The 20,395-nt window shown below is 49.7% G+C and overlaps 1 protein-coding gene across 1 annotated transcript in view; it reads right to left on the reverse strand.

The window, feature by feature from the left end:
* The window catches only part of Mad1l1 (mitotic arrest deficient 1 like 1), a 257,163-nt gene extending 239,028 nt beyond the window's left edge, over nucleotides 1-18,135 (reverse strand). Inside the window, exons 1-2 of the mRNA XM_013353749.2 lie at nucleotides 18,083-18,135; nucleotides 17,811-17,897 (exon numbers count right to left, since the gene is read on the reverse strand). Coding sequence (XP_013209203.2) covers nucleotides 17,811-17,897; nucleotides 18,083-18,135 — 140 coding nt within the window. The remainder of the gene's footprint in view (nucleotides 1-17,810; nucleotides 17,898-18,082) is intronic.
* Nucleotides 18,136-20,395: the final 2,260 nt, after the last annotated feature.

Raw genomic sequence — 20,395 nt, forward strand, 5'->3', positions numbered from 1 at the left:
TCTCTCTGCTGCCTGACTATGGACACCATGGGGCCAGTTACCACCATGCCTTGCCTGCCATACGTCATGATGGACAGTACCCCAGAGCTGTGAGCTAAAACAAACCTGTCTCTCCCTAAGCCACTTTTGTCAGGCATTTGGTCACATCAGCTAAGAAAATAACTCACACAGTAATTCTCTTCTGTACTAATGGATGCTAATATTTAAAGAAAATTAAGAGTTGTTAAAAAAAAAAAAAACGCATAGAAATCTAACAGACTGTGGAGCCTGCCATGCTCCCCTCGGTGGCGCAGTAAAGGGACTTGCAGAACAAGCCTGAAGAAGGCAGCACAGCTCCCCAGCATGAATGCCAGCGTGGCTCTAACTCCAGGAACCAAGAGGCAGAGACAGCACCAAAGAGCAACCTGGTTAGCTAGACAGCCAAATGGGAGAGCTCTAGGTTCAAGTGAGACCCTGCCTCAGTACGTAAGGTGGTCAGCAACATCTGGCCTGCACCCCGTACATGCACACACACTCTATTCATCCATCCCTCTTTCCCCCCAATTCATCAGTCAAGCCAATGCCCTGCAATAGAAACCTCAGTCTCCAGGCGGTGGTGGCGTACACCTTTAATCCCAGCACTTGTGAGGCAGAGGCAGGCGGATCTCTGTGAGTTCGAGGCCAGCCTGGAAAAAAAAAGAAAAAGAAAGAAAGAAAAAAAGAAAACAGAAAGACCTCAGTCCCCTACTTGCAAAAAGTATGAAGTCTATCCATCTTCCCACAGCTTCACAGTCCCCCCCCTTTTTTAGCACTCAACAGTACCCCACTTTCTGGGTGTTCCAGTTTATGTATCCAGTCACCAAATCATCCTACTTCCAAGGCTTTGCCAATTAAGCTTGGACTATGAAGATGAACTCAGTGGGTAAAGCATTTCCCATGCGAACAGGAGGACGGCATTCAGAACCCTAGAACCTAGGTAGAGGCAGACCTGGTAGTGCGCCACTGTAATCGCAGCATTTCTTCAAGGAAGCCACAGAAGCCTGTGAGTCAGCTAGTCTGATGTATACAGAGGAAAACCCACAGAAAGCCCCTGTCTCCAACAAGGTGGGAAGAAAGTACTGGCACTGAGGTTGTCTTCCAATCAGCATATATCCGTGTGGCACATGCATGCCCATAGTGACACACATATACACAGGTTAAAATAAAGCGCTGTCAGTGCTTCTGTGCAAGTTGCTGTGTCGATGCAGGTTCTGATTCACCTAGTTACGCCCCAGAGGGTACAACTGCTGAGCCACATGGTGAAAGTATGTTTACCTTTGTAAGAAACTGCTTCTAAAATAGCTGTACCATCTCAGATTCCCACCAGCAAAGAACGACAGCTTCTGTCTATTCCTTTGCTGGCGTTTAGCACGGCCAGTGCTCTGGAGTTGAGACATTTCAATAGGCATACAGGGGTGCCTCGTCTTCATTTACAGTCCCGAGTGACTTGTGATGGTGAACATCTTTTCAAACGCTTATCTGCCATCTGCTTCTCTCTTCAGTGAGAAGTCTACTCTCAGATCTTTAACCACTTTGTTAACTTGATTGTTACTGCTGGGTTTTAAGGATTCATTGTATATTTGGTATTCTGTTAATTGTTCAACATGTATTTTGCAAATATTTTCTCATGTTTTATGGCTACTCTTCTTCCACCACTGTTACCACAAGACTAGGGATTGAACCTTGGCTTTACACATGTCACATACATATAACACATTATTGTGCATGTCACATATATGTCATATATCACCACTGAGCCACACCCCAGTCCCTCACTGGGGGATTCTAGGCAGGGGCTCTACCACTGAGTCACACCCCAGCCCCTCACTGGGGGATTCTAGGCAGGTGCTCGACCACTAAGCCACACCTATAACCCCCTCATCAGGCAGTTCTAGGCGGATGCTCAACCACTATACTAATTTTTAGCCTTGATTTTAGATTTGAGACAGGCTCAAGCTAAACCTGAATGCACTTTGTATCCCAGGCAGACCTTAAACTTGTAATACCCTTGCCTGAGCTCTCCTACTAGCCAGGATGACAGGCCTGCACCACTACAGCTGACTATGACTTCTCTTGTTATTCTATTGGCAATATAGTCAGCAGAGCAGATGCTTTTAGTTTTAATGAAGCCCAGTTTATCAATTATTTCTTCCAGGAATTGTGTCTTTCATGTTGGGTATCAAAAGTCAACACAAAATTGAAGGTCCTGTCACCTCCTAGGAATTTTCAAGTTTGGGCTTTTACACATAGATTTATGATCCTTCTGGAGTTAGCGCTGGCAAGAGATGTAAGGCGTGGGCCTGAGGTTCTTTCCCGTGTCTAAGTTGCTCCAGTGACACTTGTGGCAAAGCTCTCGTACCTCTGACCTGCCTGTGCACTGCTGCCAGAGTCAGCTGACTGTGCTGATGACCCACCCAGAGCCCTTCCACCCTCCTGGCAGGCACGCTGCCGTCATTGCAGTTTCCCACTTAATCCTGCAGTCAGATGTCAGTCACTCCCTTCAATTTTTCTCAAAGGTGTCATGGCCAATCTAGGTCTCTTGCTTTCCCACATAAACTTAAGAAACTATGTGTCCCTGGGTGTGGTGGCTTTAATCCCAGCACTCAGGAGACAGAGACCAGCATGGTCTACAAACTAAGTTTCAGGACAGTCAGGGCTACACAGAGACATTCTATATAGAAAAACAAAATCAAAATCAAAAAAAATGAAGCAAAACTATGAGTCAACATCCTGAAAACAGGGCTGGGAGAGATGGCTAGTGGGTAAAGTTCTTCCTGAGCACCGGGAGAGAGAAGGCATGGTAGCAGCATGCACTTGTAATCTAGAAACTGGGGAAGCAGAGATAGGCAAACCTCTGGGGCACCCAGATGAGCTAGCCTAGCTTGCTCGGTGAGTTCCAAGCAAGTGAGACCCTGATTCAAGAAATAGCACCTGAAGAACGAGAGACAAGACTGTGCTCTGGCCTCTCCACATACATATGCAGGTGTGTGCTCACGCACCCTAGGACACAAGTGCACGCACCCACACATGAACATGCACACACGCATGTACACACACGCACACACACAAAACCCATAAAATAACTTCTGGGATTGCGGCTGAGGTCACACTGCATCCAGGCAGGTAAGAGTTGTTATACCCACAGCACTGACTCTTCTGTCCATGAACATAGTATATCTTTCTTAATTTTTACAACTTTGATTTTTTTCATCAAACTCATAATTTTCCTCATACAGGCTCTATCCATATTCACAGTCTTTTTTTTTTTCCATTATTTGGTGCTCTGTAAATGGCAGTCTGTTTCTCAGTTTTCATGCCCACAGCTGCTGCTGGCTCACAGGAAGCAGCTGAGCTGGGCACACTGACCTGTGTACAGCCGCCCTGATCACTGCCTTGCAATCTAAAGCACTGTGTTGCTGTATAGCTTGGCTGTTGTTGAGTCTCTGGAATCTTGCATGGACAGACAGACAGACAGACACAGAGAAAGATGGACGACAAACTGACAGAGAGAAGAGCAGCCCACCAGAACCAAATGCATACTACAATAAGATGCACATCCCAAGCACTGGACAATGAGGAGGACACTGGACACTGGACTTCAAAAGACCACAACAGACTCACCACAGAGGGAGACCTGGGAATCCACTAACTCTCCTTTGACCAAAAGTTAAGGAGGTGACACATCACTTCTCTCACTAAACCTGGTGGCGCGTAGGAAAACACCTGCCTAAGGGAAAGAGAGAGTGTAAGCGCTGGGGGAAGGTGACGTGTCAGGGGACCAGACTTCTGGAAAAGACATGCCTGCTGCACTCATAAGTACACAGTGATCCCTTGGCAAGGCCTGCATGAGACTGGGCCACAGTCCAGGCCAGTCAATATTCCATTATGAATGGAGAAGAAACTTAGGGGTCCCACCTCTCCCTAAGGAGATACTGGCGGTTCACAGCTGCTGGGTGTGGTAGGTCAATGAAAAATGTCCCCTCCAGGTCCTCTATTTGAACACTTGGTCCCCAGTGGGTGATGTTGCTGAGAAAGGTTGTGGAGACTTTTGGAGGAAGTGACTGGGGGTTGGCTGGGAATATCCACAGGACCTTTAGGAGCTTTGGTTCCAATTCTTCCTGCTACACAACTGTCCTAGAGACCCCTCGGCAGCACACGGCACTGCCAGCAGCCCCGACATAGAGCACACTAATTCCAACTTCAAGCCAGGTACACTCACAGTCAAGTGAAGACTGGCATTAAGCTGGGGTGGTTAGAACCTGAGGCCCTGAGCAACAGGGCAGCCCTCTTGAAGACTCGTGGGTCTGCAGCAATAGCATCCAAAGGATGCTCAATCGTGCCATGAGGACATGTGCTCAACTACGTTCATAGCAGCTTTGTTTGTCATAGCCAGAACCTGAAAACAGCCTAAATGCCCCTCGACAGAAGAATGGATAAGGAAAATGTAGTACATTTACACAATGGAGTACTACACATCAGAAAAAAAATAATGACATCTTGAATTTTGCAGGAAAATGGATGAAGCTAGAAAACATCATTTTGATTGAGGTAACCCAGACCCAGAAAGACAATTATCATATGTACTCACTCGGTTTTTAAACATAAAGCAAAGAAACCAGCCTACAAATCACAATCCCAGAGAACCCAGACTACAATGAGGACCCTAAGAGAGGCATACATAGATCTAATCTACATGGGAAGTAGAAAAAGACAAGATATCCTGAGTAAATTGGGGACATGAGGACCATGGGAGAGGGTGGAAGAGGAGGGGAGCAGAGAAAAATGTAAAGCTCGATAAAAAGCAATAAAAATAAAATAAAATAAAGACTCATGGGTCTGCAACCAAGATTGCTGAGCAAGAAAGCTGCCTATCCCAAACCCAGCAGCAAGGCACCTTTGTCCTCAGCAACAGTGGCTACCTCCCTGGACTCTGGTCCTGAGAACCATCCAAGCCACAGAGCACCACGTCAAGACAGCCAGCCAGGACAGGCCAGAGTTAGAGTATCTACACAGAGGACCTAGTGGCAGCTCAGTCACCAGGAACCTGGCCAATGCCAACTCCCTCTACACCACTCAGTGACAAAAGTAGGCAGCCCTCACTGCCCTCTAGTGACAGGCAAAGTGATGCCACTCCTGAGGAGTCCCAAGGAATGCCAGCAGTGTTTCTTCATTCCAGTCATAACAAAGGCGCTGAGCAGTGCAGGTGAGGCCTGCGGGCTGTTGGCAGGGAAAGGGGTGCCATGTGCTCAGCTGTGCCCAGTGACTGTAGTCTCAGTGGAGATAGCTAAGCTATTTGGAATGCAGACTGCAGCACTCAATTGCTGCTTCCTTCATCTCATTTTCTGCACATCGGCTTCCACTGCTGATGGATGCAGTCACGTCTATTGTTGTCTTCTAGGGCTTCCCAGACACCATGGTCAATGAAGACCTCACTGAGATGACAAAACACAATGTCATGCTTAGAAAAAAAGGGAGAAAAGGCAGAGACCAAAAATTATGCCCTCTAGGTCTGATTCTGTCAAAGCAATGTCAAGTAGAGTCCCTGAAGACACTTCCAATCATGTGTTCACTGCTCATACCCTAGTGTCCTGCGTCAATCCACTGCCACATGCCAGCCACTGACCAGGAGAGCAGTCACATCTCTATGGATTGCTGTACAAGAGAGCAGTCACATCTCTGTAGATCGTACAGTTCTGGTCTCTAGACCCAAAGTGCCTACCCAGACTTGACCTCCAGACAAGGCTAGCCCACTGAATCTAATTCCTTGGCTCTTCTACTCTCTCAGTGTCTCCACTGGGCTTCCCATACACAGATATTCCAGAAGCAAAGTCAAACAGCTCCAAGATGTAAAAGCAGGAACGCTAGGTCATCTCTGACTTATGACCTGTTGTGGAATATTTGTTTAACTATGTAAAGAAGCACTGCATTTGTTTATGTTGCAGAACATTTGTTTAACTATATAAAGATATATTGCATTTGTTCAACTATGTAAAGATGCACTGCTGTTTTACCTTGCCTGCCTAAGGCGCCTGATTGGTCTAATAAAAAGCTGAACAGCTAACAGCAAGGGAGGAGGTATAGGCAGGACTTCCAGACAGGGAGAATAAGTAGGAGGATAAATTTAGGCTTGAGAAGGAAAGAAAAGAGATGCCAACGAGGCATGGAGGGAGTCAGACACACAGAATGAAAGAAAGGGTAAAAAGCCATGGGGCAAAATGTAGATTAATATGAATGGGTTAATTTAAGTTATAAGAACTAGTGGGACAAGCCTAAGCTAAAGCCAAGCTTTCATAATTAATAAGAAGTCTCTATGTTCCTATTTGAGAACTGGCGACCCAAAGAAAATTCCAACTTCAATGGCCTTCATGGGAGCCTATAGGGAGAAAAGAGTGGTTGTTTCCACAGAAAAGGGAACTACAAGGTACCTAGTCCCTCAAAGTCCTAGGCACCAGCTGCAGAGCAAGGAGTGCCTGAGGCCAGGGCAGGGGCATTTAACTTCCAAAATGACAAGCCTTATCTGTCTTAGGCTTTTCTTCCAAAAGAAGGGAAATGTGGGAACAGGGGTAGGGAGTGGATGAGAAGAGGGGTGGGAAAGTCCTTGTAATACAAGCATCACCTGAATATGGATCCCCAATATCCGCCTAAAGCCAGGGGTAATAGTGATGCCTGCAATCCCAGCACTGGGAAGGTAGAGACAGGACACTAGGCAAGTCAGGCCAGCTCCAGGTTCAGCAGGAGACTCTCTGAAAAAAATGAGGTTAAAGGAGGAAGCAACGCAAACCCCTGGCCTTATGTACGTACACACACACACACACACACACACACACACACACACACACACACACAAATGGAGATGGTGTCTCCAGGATTCCATCAGGAGGTAAGGGTCATGTCAGAGGAACCCAGAGTGTGACAAGACCTTACCGCACGGCTGTGGGAAGTGGACTACTGAACCGCGTAGTGTGTTGGACATGGGCTAGGCAGGGCAGAGTTGAAAGAGGGCCATGGGACAGGACAGCTGACTTCCAGAATAATCTCCATGGCAACAGAGCTAACCACTCAGAAAGTGACAGCATTCAGGGTAGGAGGGGGTGAAGTTTTCTCTGGTGCTTGAATAGAAGAGGGAGTTTCACATTTTATCCATTTCTACATCCTTAACAATAAGAACTTATTTAAAAATCTATGAATATGTAAATACCACTTTAAATATGGATATGCAAGACACACAAAGCAACAGTCCGGGTAAGAAATGTTAATGGCAGCTCCCCTAGCTGAAGAGCCAAACAAGCAAACAGGTTCAGAACCCTGGCCCTCCCCCACTCCAGGATAGTGGGGGAGGACACAGGACAGGCATAGAAGGACAGCAATCTGGCCATGAAGAAGGAGCATGCCCATTACCCACCACACACAGGGCCCATCAGCAATGGTCTTTCACCCCCACAGTTGTACCTCCCTAGACCACGATCAATAACAGGTAGCCATACCTAGGGAACTCGGAACATTCAATAAAGACCCAGACCTGGCTCTCAATCCCAGGATGGGCTGGGTGTGCTTTTTGGGGGATGGGGGACCCAGACTTGGTCTCAAGGCAGAGCAGGAGAACAGAGGCAGCCTGAAATAGAGGAGTGTCTTAAACAGGGCCAAGGTCAAGCTAGGGTTGGGGTTTATATCACTATGTGTGTTTACACATACACACACACACACACACACTATGGCACTCACCAGCCCATCTCAACAAAGAACTCGATGGCAAAGATTACACAGCACACAGGACAGGAAGAGAGTTAAACCCTCCAGGGAGACACCTGTGACAGATGGCCACTCATCACAAGGTCTTTCCAGTCTCTCTCTCCCCCTCCCGCTCTCCCACTAATTAATTGGTCACAAAATTTATAGACTTGGTTCGAATGACACCGCTGGGGAGGCTCCGGAAGGAAGCCTCAAGGAGTAAACAGGCAGGGCTCCGAGTGCTACAGGCACCATCTCATGTCCAAAGCTGGGCACTGCAACCAGTTGCCAAGGCCTTCTGAGGCTGCCCTGTGCCGAGAGCTTAAACCAGGCCCAGTTCCAGCACATACACAGCTCTGGGACAGTGCCACTGGGTTTTGTTCCTGCTTTAAAAAAACAAAAAAAGGCAAGAAGACAGAGTATCTCAAAACAAAAAAAAGACAGGCAAACTTGCGCGGAGGGGCCGGAAGTCCCCAGCTACACATGATAAGTACTGTGGGAGCTACCAGTCACACTTCAGACTCTATGTCCCACCTGCCCTTATGTTCCCTTCAGAACAGTGTGCTAAGGGAACTGTATAAAAAGTATGGTGTCAGATACCAGCTCGCTGGGTCCCTAACCTGGAATAGCAGCACACTGGGTCTGTTCTATGGCACCCAAACCTACCAGATGGAAGGTGACTTTCCTAAGGCACATACTAACAAGACTTCAGGCAGAGTGCTACACAGCCATGCTCAAAGCCCTTGTCTGGTAAGCGTGTCAGAGGAAAAGATGGTGGCTGGGGCCATAACTTGGTAGGTAAACCAGTCCACCAGCAAAGCAGCCCACAATGCCTATTGCATTCTGCAACCAAGGTCAAAACCAGACCAGATCAATTTGGTGTGGGCAGCCTTCAGGTTCAAGCCCAGGTCACTACATGAGTGTCTCCTAGGAGGCAGGACTGGCATACAAGAGGATCAGGATGGAGGGAATGTGGCAGGTTCTCCACTGAGGCACCCCAGCATCCAAAGAAGGGCCATGGAGCCCACTGTCATAAGGAGGGGTGGAGAGGCAAACAGTACACAATACCTCTCCCCATGTGACCGTGGCTCCTGGTCAGGCAGTCCTGGGGCTAGAGGAGGCTAAGAGCAGCATGCCCCTTGCAGGGCAGTTATGGGCAATATGCCCCCACCCCATACCACTAGGGCTGCAGAAGGGTTCACACTTGGGTAGCTACTCTCCACATTTCAGTGTACACTTCAAGTCGCTTTTCATTCTATTTTGCTCCCCCCACACCAAAAAATAAACAAACAAACAGTTCTGGTATTACAGGGTCCAAACAAAACCCACATCCACTAAGAAATGTTCCCTCATCTACTTTCATAGCCATATATGCTAGTGAAATGCATACACTTTACACAGGTTCCATACTTCTGTATCATCATGTCTGTGCCTGCACATGAGTACATGTACACACACACACACACACACACACACACACACGCACGCACGCTTATACCTTGGCTCCTCCCCCAATGTCTCCATCTCACCCCTTCTCTCTGCAAGCAACCCAGAATGACACCATTGCTGCCCAGCACTCTGTATTACCATCCCCACTGACATCAGGCCTGTGCTGAGGCCCAGTGCACACAAGTCCTACAAGAGCTGAACTCTGGTTCATCCTACTTGGCACAGCCTCAGCCCTGGCACAGAAACTGCCTCCCAGGTACCATGTAAGAGAAAACTGGAGATAGCTTATTGCTTAGGCACTAATCGGAATGGGGTGTGGCCATGTTCATAGTCCTAAGCCATTCAGAGGCCCCAGGCTGAAGCAGGTGGGCTAGAGTTACTTGTGACAGATGCCACAGATAATGCCAAGTGCCAGACCAGACACAGGCAATATAAGGTACCAACTCCCAAGCTCAGCTGCTGCCACCTCTGGCAGAACAGGAGCCCAAGTGACAGGGAACAGAGGACAGCAGGGAAGGAAGATGCAGGCAGCCTTACAGGCCACAGCCAACTCAACAGTATAAGCCCAGGCCTGTGCAGCTGTCAATAGCTCTGGCTCATCCAGCTCAACTGCAGAGGCATGTGCTGTGGCTGCAATGTTGTCAGACTCACTGTCAGACAAGCCAGGCACAGACCCTGCACTAAGGCAGACAAGCAGATGGACATAGACACCGTTAGGCAGAGGCAAATGTATATTCATCTAAACAAGAATCCTAGCTTTGACGGGTTTGCCAAGCCACAAGGGGAAATAAGACACAAGGCTGAAAGCATAACACTAAGGCACATCAGGGAGGGGTGGAAAGGCGGCCAGGAGGGGGTGCACAGACCCTGGACAGAGCCAGCACAGGAGCAGAGGATGCTGGTGCTGTGCAGCCTGGCAAGTAAGCTGCACCCACTCTGGAGACACAGCACCAGGGGAAGGCTCAGGTGTGGGGACAATATGGCGTGACTTGAGTTATAAAGTGTCCCTTGGACAGCTGTGCAGAAAGCAGGTGTAGAAAAGAATGACACAGTTTGTCACTTTAGAAAAAGCAGTGACAGAGAGTAGCGTGAGTCCTAGAATGGAGAAAACAAGCATGCACTTCAACAAGACTTGAGATAGGGCACAGGCCCGGGCCTAGAAGGATGATGGTGAGGCCATTACAGACAGATCATTGCACAGAAAGCAGGTGGCAAGACAGGTCTGTCTGGCCAGCCATGCAGGGCCCACCCTGGCTGAGTTTTGGAAACATAAGTGTTTGTAACCATACACCATTACTCACAGCCTGGGTACTAAACTGAAAGCCAGGGAGCTCAGCCAACAGCCTAAGCCTCCACAGCTCCATAAGGAGCCCAGACAACAGTTAGCACAGAAACAAGTATTGATTCAACCAATCTACAAATGAAGGGAAGCCTAGGCTACAAGGGACATGGCCTCCCTATCCCAGGAAGGAAAGTACAGCCTCTCTCGGAGTGTTCCTCCCAAGGCCCCAGCCAAGTCTCTAGAGGCACATGAACCGTGTCTGGCGGCCCCTGAAGGAACTTGGTCTGGAAGCGCTGAGGAGAGGCCTGTGGTCACAGTGAGCAGATCCCACTGCATACCTCAAACACACAGTGGGGGCTGCCATGGACATGTGGAGAGAGCCTACCAGAGGCAAGCTGACTCAACTGCTCTGCCAAAGCCCATTCACGCTGGTGGAAAGAAACAGATGGACATTTAAGGCCTCCGCCTCTGTCCCTGACAAGCCCAGGAGCTAGCTCATGCCAAAACAGTAAATGGCTGCAATGAGCATAAGACCTGGCAGGGGGCACGGCTATGGGAGATGAGCCAGGCCAGGGCTGGCTTCTCGCTGCTCCTCTCCTGCCCACCCAATCAACCATAACAAATTCCAACATCATCTCCATTGTCATGCATTCATCTCCAGGCCTGGCCATCACCAGCAGTCATCCACCAAAACTCATCTTGCCTGTGGTGCCCACTGGGAACACTCCAGTGGCGGGGCTGTGATGTCTTAGGAACTTTTCACGATGGCTCCACAAACACAGATAACAATAAAGATGACTACGGTGCCTACTCAGGCCCTTGTTTGCTGTTTCAGACACCAGCCTATATCCTTTATGGTCAATCCTTCACCCTCCTGTACACACCCCACCTGAAAAGGTGCCTTCACTGTGGACAGGCTGATTAAACTGTCCAAGGACAAAGTGCTCCTCAGTGGTGGACCTGAGATCCAAGCACAGGCAACCTGAGTTTGGAGCCAGCAATAACTGCTCACCCCCATCACAGCTCCAGGGTGGCGGCGTGACACCCCCTTGGGGGCACAAAACATTTCCCTACATCATTAATCTTGAGCACCTGTCACTGGCATTGCTGGCCTCTAGACAGCTCTAGAGCGTTATAACTCATGCGGGCACCGGCTCGCACAGGTGACAAGGCCTCATTATACTAAAGATGCTGAGAGAGGGTGGCCTAACTGCTCTAGACAAACAGGCAAAAATTATGACTCCAACGCTGAACTTACCTAGCTCTTGAGAGCCAATGGAGAAAGTCAGGGTACAGGCTCCGTGCACAGATGGGGTAACACCCTCCACTCACTGTTTCCTCTTACGGCCCCTCTGGTAGACAAGCAGGTGTTGACAACGACCTGAACAACAGGAACCTCAGGACTCAACACGTCTGGCCCCCAAATCCTGCCCCAGGTCTGCAGGCACAGGATGCTCTGCCGAGCAGCAGGAGATTATCTGGACTGTAGCCACAAGGTGAGGCCACAGCAAGTGCAGCCCTGGGTGTGAGCAGGTAGCTCATGAGAGCTGGCTGGAAAAAGCGTGTCCCAGTTCCAAGAGCTCTGTCTGGCCTACATGGATGGAGCAGACAAGGCAGAGTGGAGGGGGGAAGCATCCATGTCCACATCACTACACAGCTTGCTCCAGTGGCTCTGCCTTACATGAGCATCTCAAGAGGTGGCAGGCTGGAAAACTTGAAATGGCCCAGACAAAAGTTGTGTCGGGACTTCCTTGGCAATCTGGGTTCTGACCAGAGCTGTAGAAATGGATGCTTGGGAGACTGACAGACTGGTTCTAGTTTCGATTCTACTGCCTCCCTGCAGATTCACTGGGGCTCAAATTCACCTTCTGAAAATGGTTGAGGGAATGGGGACCACACCTACCTAGGACAAATCAGACACTGCCTAGGAAGAGTATTCCAAGCAATGAAATACCCAAGGACGCTGGCTGCTCTCATCACAGATGACAAAGAGGCCCTGCTCTCTCTACCACCCCTTCCCCCATCCAGCAAAACACAGAAACCCCTCAAATCCCTGCACAAGTTTTCTCGGTTCTGTCAACATTCACAAGGCGCAGGGGACCATCCTGTAAGTGTCTGTCTACATGATAACTTAACTGAGTAGTCAGTGAGCCTCTTGTCTGACACTCGGCCACAACACTTCAGCACAGCCAACAGGAAGCCAGGAAGTAATAATGGTGACACAGTAGAGATCTGGGCCCCTGACTCCTGACTCTAAAGAGCCCCAGCAAGAGCAGAGGGGACTTTCGGGCAGTGCTAGACAGTGAACAGAGGACACACCCAACATCTACAACCAAACCCCAGGCAACAAACCCTTAGCCACAAAGCCAAGAGATAAATCAGCCCTACGGGACAAGAGGCAAAGCTGGCACAGCAAAGAGGGCAGGGCTCCTGACACTGTAATCAGATCCTGTGCGAAGGTGCCGAGGATGCACAGGCAGGCCCTGACAGCCCCATCCATATTCATGATGAATGGTGCCTGTGAGCAGTGCACAGTGGGTGAGAAGGGGAGCAGGCACAACCCGATGGCTCACAGTTGCCCTCAATGGGAATGTACAGCCAGCACCTCCTTGAGGATCCCCTACTGGTGCCCACTGGGAAAGCCGCCCCTTTGTCCACCAAGCAGGAATCTTCCCAACCTGGTTGCACATATCCTGAACATGGACCCTTCCCATCTGGTCCTCACGAATCAGAGAACTGCCCAACACCAGGGATGCAGTCCCCAACAAAGCCACACAGAGACATGTTCTCCACTTCAACAGACAACATTCACCTGAGCACTACCACATCCTTTCCGCCTACTGAACAGGCCACATCGTCCATGCCTCCATCCATACATGCCCTGTAACGTTCTCCCCAACCCCTACTCCCCTCTACCAGCCCCCACCTCCATCTCCTGCTACTCAAAAACCCCAGTACCCTCTAGGAGGAAGTGTGAGCCGCACCTTTGGGCTTTCACCCAAACACTCAGATAAAAGAGAAAATAAATTCAACTGAATGGGACCACAGCCAGCACTAGGGAGGCTGAGGAAGCAAGATTATGAGTCCAAGGCCAGCAGAGGCTACACAGGAAATTCCAGGGAGTCCTAGATCAACAATGTCTTTTAAAAAAAAAATCTGTTTCAGTCTACTGAGTTCAGAACCACACCTAACCAGCTAAGGATCAAGGCCATCCCAGCTCAAAGGCGAGATCAAAGGAAAGAAGCACTTGCCTTGCTTCTGGCTAGCTAGAAACTCCAGGGTGTGACATCATCTGATCTTCCCAGAGGCAGATGACATCAGTGGCTCTGCCTCCTTCGGTGAGGCCCTTACTGCCCTGAACCTCAGAGCCCTGCTTAGCAGCCTTCCCAGAAGCATGGCTCCGTCCCCCCCCCCCCACAGGCCTGCTGAGGTGACTGCAGCCAACACACAAAAGCCCAACTCTAGCAGCACCTCACGCCCCAAGTAGACGGACCTACACACACTCACTCTCTGGCTCCCAGCAGGGGTGCCTGATGCCAGCTTTCAAACACAGCTAGGGTTGGCAGAGGAAGATGACTTACATGCCGGGTTGGGAGGGGCTGTACACCTGAGTGAATGCCCCCAAGACGGGAGGTGCTGCCATGCTCTTCACAGAAGAAAGATAGGGCGGGAGTCCTGCCTTCCAACAGTCGATGAGCATCGTGGGCAGGTATCCTGAGACCACACTGAACAAAGTCTGCACTTTCCTCACAGCAAAACAGGGCTGAGGAAGAGGAGGAAAAGACAAGAGGAAGAAGACAGATGAAAGAGAGGATGACCAGAGGAAGTGAGAAGGTAGATGAGAAAGAGAAGGGAAAAGGGAAGGACTAGAGGGATAAGGAATTAAGGGAAAGAGAAAGGGAAAGGAAGAGGGGGGCAGGAAGGAAGAAAGAAAACAGAATCAAGCCACGGCTTATGAAGTTCAGGGCAGGGGTTTGAAAGCCACAAAAGAAGCAAACTTTTGTTTGCAAGATTTGGACTCAATAGATAGAAGAGTAGACAAATACACAGCATGATGGGAGTACAGGCCACTGCCCTGCTTAACCATGAGATGTGACCAGAACCACAGCCCTCCAGCACATGACCTGAGCTCGTCCTGATGATCTGTTCCTCAGCAACTACATGTCACCCACAGGGCCATGCCCATTCCTGTGACACCCTCTGCAGCGTACGCGGGCTGCACCTTGTTCTCTCCTCTCCGTGTCATCTGAATCTGCCTGTCTTCAAAAAGCCAAGGGAAAACACTTGACCCTGCAGAGTCTCCTGGTCCCGTGAACAAAACAGTGGAGACCTGCCCTGTAAAGCCCAGGACCCAAAGACTGAGGGGCCCAACTGCTAAGACCAGTGCCACCACCTAGCCACCACCCCATTCTGAGATCTGACTCCATCTGGAGCCCACATTAAAGGGATAGGCAGGGCCCAGGACCCAATACACAACAGGCTGGGAATACAGAGTCTCGGCTCATCTCCTGAGTGGCCTGAAACATGATGCACCAGAGGACCCAGGTTCGAAACCACCCACCCTACCAAAGTAACAACTACCTTAAACTAGGCCACCTCAGGTTCCAGACATGGCACTGGACTCCATAGTGACCACTAGTTCCTACCTTACTAAGAGTGGCTCCTGCCCCAGTCTGACAGTGAGGAGCCCCCAGAAACCTAGGCCCGGCACCCCACAGCTATTGCCTCTCCACTCCTCAGCTCAGCAGCTCAGCTCTGCAAGCCTCACAATCCAGGCAAATGCTTAGCCAGCTCCATGAAAAGCCTACTTCCAGGCTACAGAAGCCACAGAGAACAATTGAGTCACAGGTCCCACGTGAACCCAGGCACAGAAGACCAGCACATTAAAAACCCCAAAACAACTCATCTTGGAAAAATGTTCCCCGGGAGGCAGAGGCAATACTGTGGACCATGCCTTTCCTCCCTGAGATCTGCTCACTAGGGACCATGCCATTCTACAGAAGAGAGGGAAACACCAGGCATACCCATGGGATGCCCTGATGTTACAGGTGTACTGGTTCAGAGGACCCCCCCAGCCCTGCCGGCCCCTGGCACAGGCAAACACAAGCCAAGTACAGTAGAAAGTGTACCAATGGGCCCCCTGCCCCGTGGCTCTCGGGCAGACCTGAGTCTTACTGTGTTGGTCACAACAGCTAACTTCTGGGTGGGAGGGAATCGCAGACAGGTTTCCTTCCCTTTAATAGTTCACTCCGTTTCATAGTCAGAGGAAAATGAAGAGGATCACCAGGCAAACGTTCAAGCTTTAATTCCAAATCACGTTTCACGCCCGTTTCATCTGACAGTGGCTTTGAAAGCAAAAGGCAATCTTTATCATGTGAGCTTCCTCAAGTAAATGGATGTGATTATGTCCAACATAACCAGATGCTTCTAGAAGCCAATTTTCAGAATGACATCAGCACTCAATATGAGAAACCCTTCCTTCTGGCTAGTAATAAATGATTAAACACTGTCTCCACAAAAGGACAGGCTATGGCTAGATCATCAACAATAAACGGGTCAGCTCCATGTTCCCCCCAGCGCCTGTCCATGCAAGGGCACTAGAGGCTCTTGCCCTGATCGCTGCACATGGCCCCTCCCTCTGGCTCTGCAGAAGCCAGTTCCACTGGCCTTAGGTAGCTCAATCACACATAGAATGACCTTGGGCTCACCATAGCAACCCCATCTTCCATCAGTATAGGATCTGAATAGGCACACACCCAATTCTGGTCACTGAAGGGGATCAGCTGGACTGGGGCCCCAGAAAAGCTTTCCATTTCCAGAAAAGACTCGAGGTAGACTACTTTTTGTCTCTTGTTGCAACGCTAAACCTAGAATGGCACCTCAAAGTCACAAGACCATCTGAGCGGCCAGCCCCAGGACAAATGGACAGGGGACCAGGCTAACGTGAAAAAAGACCAAACGCATTAGGCTTCGGATTCTTGTTACTGGTAGAACCCTAAAACTTTTGGGCTCCACTGGGTGACAGGCATGTCTACTGGTATCCTCAACAAGCTCCTCTGCTTAAGAGATAAGCTGGTCCAACCACACCATGCTCAGACTGGAGCTGGTCACAAAAGGACTAGAAAACAGAGGGTAGACACTCCTATCCCCAACCACTGACTTGGGGCTGGGCTGTGAAGCTCTTCCCAGAAGGATTTGGACACTTTGGGGTTGGTGACTGCAACAAGGTGGGAGGGTGGTGTAACTGAAGAGTGAACCCCGACATTGCCTGCTCTGAGCACCCTCCACCTGGCTGCTCCTGGGCTGGATGTGTCAGAAGAAACCAGGAGTCTCAGCGGAGACACTCTCCTGACTTCTGAGAATCCCCAAGCCTGAAAAAGGGTGGTGGGATGGGAGTGTGGGTGACCTGACACTTGTGACTGACATCTGAGCAGACCCTTAGTGTCAGGGCAGAAACATAAGCCACACAGTTGGTGTCGGGCTTGGGAAAGTAGGGAGGACAAGCAGCACAACAGGCCAAGTGGGTCCTCATAGCTGCCCCTGGACTTGCGACTAGACCAGGGAACACACATGCCTGCTGCTAATCTCAGGGTGAGATTTCTGTCACAGGCCAGATGGAATATTCATGTCTGTGAGCACAAAGGTCTGCATACATCACACATGCATGTACCCAAGGGCCAATCAGAGTCCACACACTGCCGGAAAGCTGCAAGGCTCCTGATCCAGGCAGGGACCCGGGGTCAGAAAGACAACTTGCAGAGTGCCTCAAGCTAAGACTCACTGCTCTGTGGCCTGTGAGGCAGCATCTAGTGCAATGGCTCAGACTGTGGGCCCATGAGGCACAGCCATCTCCCAATGTGTAATTTGCATGCATGCAATTTAAATGAGTCCACCTGAAGCAGTCATATATGGAAGCAGATGGAATGAGAGGTCTTTAGGCCACTGAGGGTAATGACTTTCAAAGGCACTGAGACAGCTCTCAGAAACCCTTGGCTGGTGCTCAAAGAGCTGTTAAGACAAAACCCCAACCCTTCCCCTCTAGCTTTCTCCAATATGCAAGCTAGCACGAAACATGCATGCATACACAAACCTATCATCTGTTGTCTTAAGCAGAGCTATGCCCTAATAAGGCCACCATTATGCCCTACAAGAATAAAGTTCTTGAAAAGTATCCAGCCCCAGGTACTATGTAACAGTAATGGAAAATAGACAACCACTTCCAGTAACCCAGGAGAAAAATACACAGGACTCAAACTGCCCAGAACAAAAGTACAGCCAGAGTCGCCTAGGCCACCTATGTGCTGGTACAGCCAGTTTCACCCAGGCCACCTACCTGCTGGTGATGGCATTATTCTTCTCCTTCAGGGCGAGCTCTCGCTGCTGCAGCTCAACCACGAACCTGGAAAGGTCCTCTGGAGTCCTGAGGGGGTAAAGAAGGTACACTCAGTTCCTGCTTTCCCTGGAAACAGATCAAACTGTGTACACAGAACAAAACACCAAAGTCACAGCATCCACTGGCAATTCAGAGATCTGCATGAGATTCTGCAGCCCATGTGCAGAGTAGCCAGAACTCACAGCATCTAGGTCCAAATACAGTCTACCCACCTAGGCAGACTACTTTCAAAAGACACCTTAGAGCTATCATCAGTTGGTAACATATTTCCATAATGCATAAAGATCCGAGTTCAGTTCCCATAAGCCATGCTGGGGTGGGGGGGCTGAGTGTGTTGGGATAGCAAGATGACTCAGTGGATAAAAAGGTACTTGCCACCAAGTCTGAGGACCGGAGTTCAATGCCTAGACTCCACGTGGGGAAAAGGAACCAATTCCCTCAACTTGTCCTCTGAACTTCACATGCACACACAATTAATTGATTCAACAAAATGGAACTAAAAATATTAAGAACATACAAAGCCAGATAAATGTGATGGCACCTGCTCATCGCTGAGGTCGACACAGGTGTGTGCTTAGGGCTCTCTGCCTGGCCTAACCTACTTGGTGAGTCGCAGGCGAATGAGAGACTCTACTTAAAAGACAAGGTAGATGAAACCAAAAAATAATACCCAAGGTAGACCTCTAGCCTCTAAATATGTGTGCACTCATGTGCAGTACAATTCTCATGAGCAAGATCCTGGTCACACCTGGGTGCAGATGAGCTACCCCTCTAACCGTGCATAGTATCTTACTACAGCCCTGTCTGAGGGGCTGGAGATGAAGCCCAGTGGTAGAGTACTTGCCTAGCAGGCATGACCCAGGGTTCCAACTCCAGCACCAGGAAAATACATCAAGAACCTCCCTCCAGGGGCTGGAGAGATGGCTCAGTGGTTAAGAGCATCGCCTGCTCTTCCAAAGGTCCTGAGTTCAATTCCCGGCAACCACATGGTAGCTCACAACCATCTGTAATGAGGTCTGGTGCCCTCTTCTGGCCTGCAGGCATACACACAGACAGAATATTGCATACATAATAAATAAATAAATATTTTTTAAAAAAAGAACCTCCCTCCATCCCCCTCTCTGCAATACAAGGTCACAATAAAGCAACCACCAGCACTGGACCATCTACCTGCAGACCCTTAAGAGGTCAGTTCCAGACCTCAAAGCTCCACCTGTGAGTCTATGGCAATCCAGGCAGGGTATGAAGTTCTCTTGGCAGAATGACCAAACTAGTGTACCAGGAAAAAAATGACCAAGAAAGAGCCAGGCACAAACTGACTTTTCACTTGAAGTACACACAGAAAGAATAAGCAACACGTATATTCTTATATTCACAGTACGCACCCTGGTGGGAAGTGTGGCTCGGTTAAATTGTGCTTGCCCATACTGGGTGGGAGCAATCAAGATCCCTTCTATGTACTGTATGAATTGCACAGACTGCAATTTTGCAGTGCATGTATATGTAAGTATAAATAACCCCCACCAAAAATTTAAAAAAAAAAAACCTTAAGGAAATAAAAAAAGAAGAAAGAAAAGGCCACAAGGGAGAGTTACTAGAAGCTGCAGTGTAGGGAGCAGAGCACTCGCCATGCGCTGTCAGTCCACCATGAGTCCCGGCACCGTGGTGAAGGGAAGGGGCAATCCTTAAGAAGCCCTGGAATAGAGGAACCAGCTCAGCACTGCTTGGGCCCCACCACCTGTGCTGAGCTCATAGGCATGGAGGAGGGCTCTCCAGACCTGTGGAATCACAGGATTCACCCATAGGCATGGCCTTCACCTCATCCCTGAACGGAGCCCATGGACTGCCAGGTGCTGGCTGAGACTGTGCTGCAGCAGCCTCCTGACCTGTGCGGTTAAAGCTACTCGGAGAAGCTTCCAGGTACTCTAGGGATTAGCAAAGTGCTTTCAAATACAAGGCGTCCCACCGAGTGCCACTGTGGCCTAAAAATACCGCTGCCAGTCCGGTGCAGCGAGCGTGACACTCGCACTTCACAACTACAAAGTGGAAGGCGCGTAGGGCCTCTGGGGCCTCCAACACATGGGATGACAGGGAAGTGACAGTTCCAACTGCAGTCCAAGCTGTGGCATCTGCTGCCGAACAACCGCGGCTTCAGCTGCGAGGCCTTTCATGGTCTGGCGGGGGGCTCTCGGGGAGAGGCCTCTTTGTTCAGGAACAGCTGAATTGTGACACAAACTCAGCTGCAGGCACAGAATGCTGGGGGCCTGAGCCCACTAGTTTATTTCGGAGGCAAAGACAGTTCCAGCCCCAACTGCAGCTATTTTGAGTTCTAATAGCAGGTGCCATGGCTCTCACTGAAGCCGTAAGTGCCGGTTTCACAGCGTCTGAAAGACACCCAATCCCGAGGACACCAGTGCCGAGAATGAATGAAGTGGCAGCAGCCACAGACCCAATTAGCAAACACCAGGCCATGAGCTCTCTTCCAAGGTGCCATTCTTTCCAGAGAATAGGAAGCCGCGGGGTAA

This window comes from Microtus ochrogaster, unplaced genomic scaffold (assembly GCF_000317375.1).
Source record: "Microtus ochrogaster isolate Prairie Vole_2 unplaced genomic scaffold, MicOch1.0 UNK16, whole genome shotgun sequence".
Taxonomy (NCBI): domain Eukaryota; kingdom Metazoa; phylum Chordata; class Mammalia; order Rodentia; family Cricetidae; genus Microtus; species Microtus ochrogaster.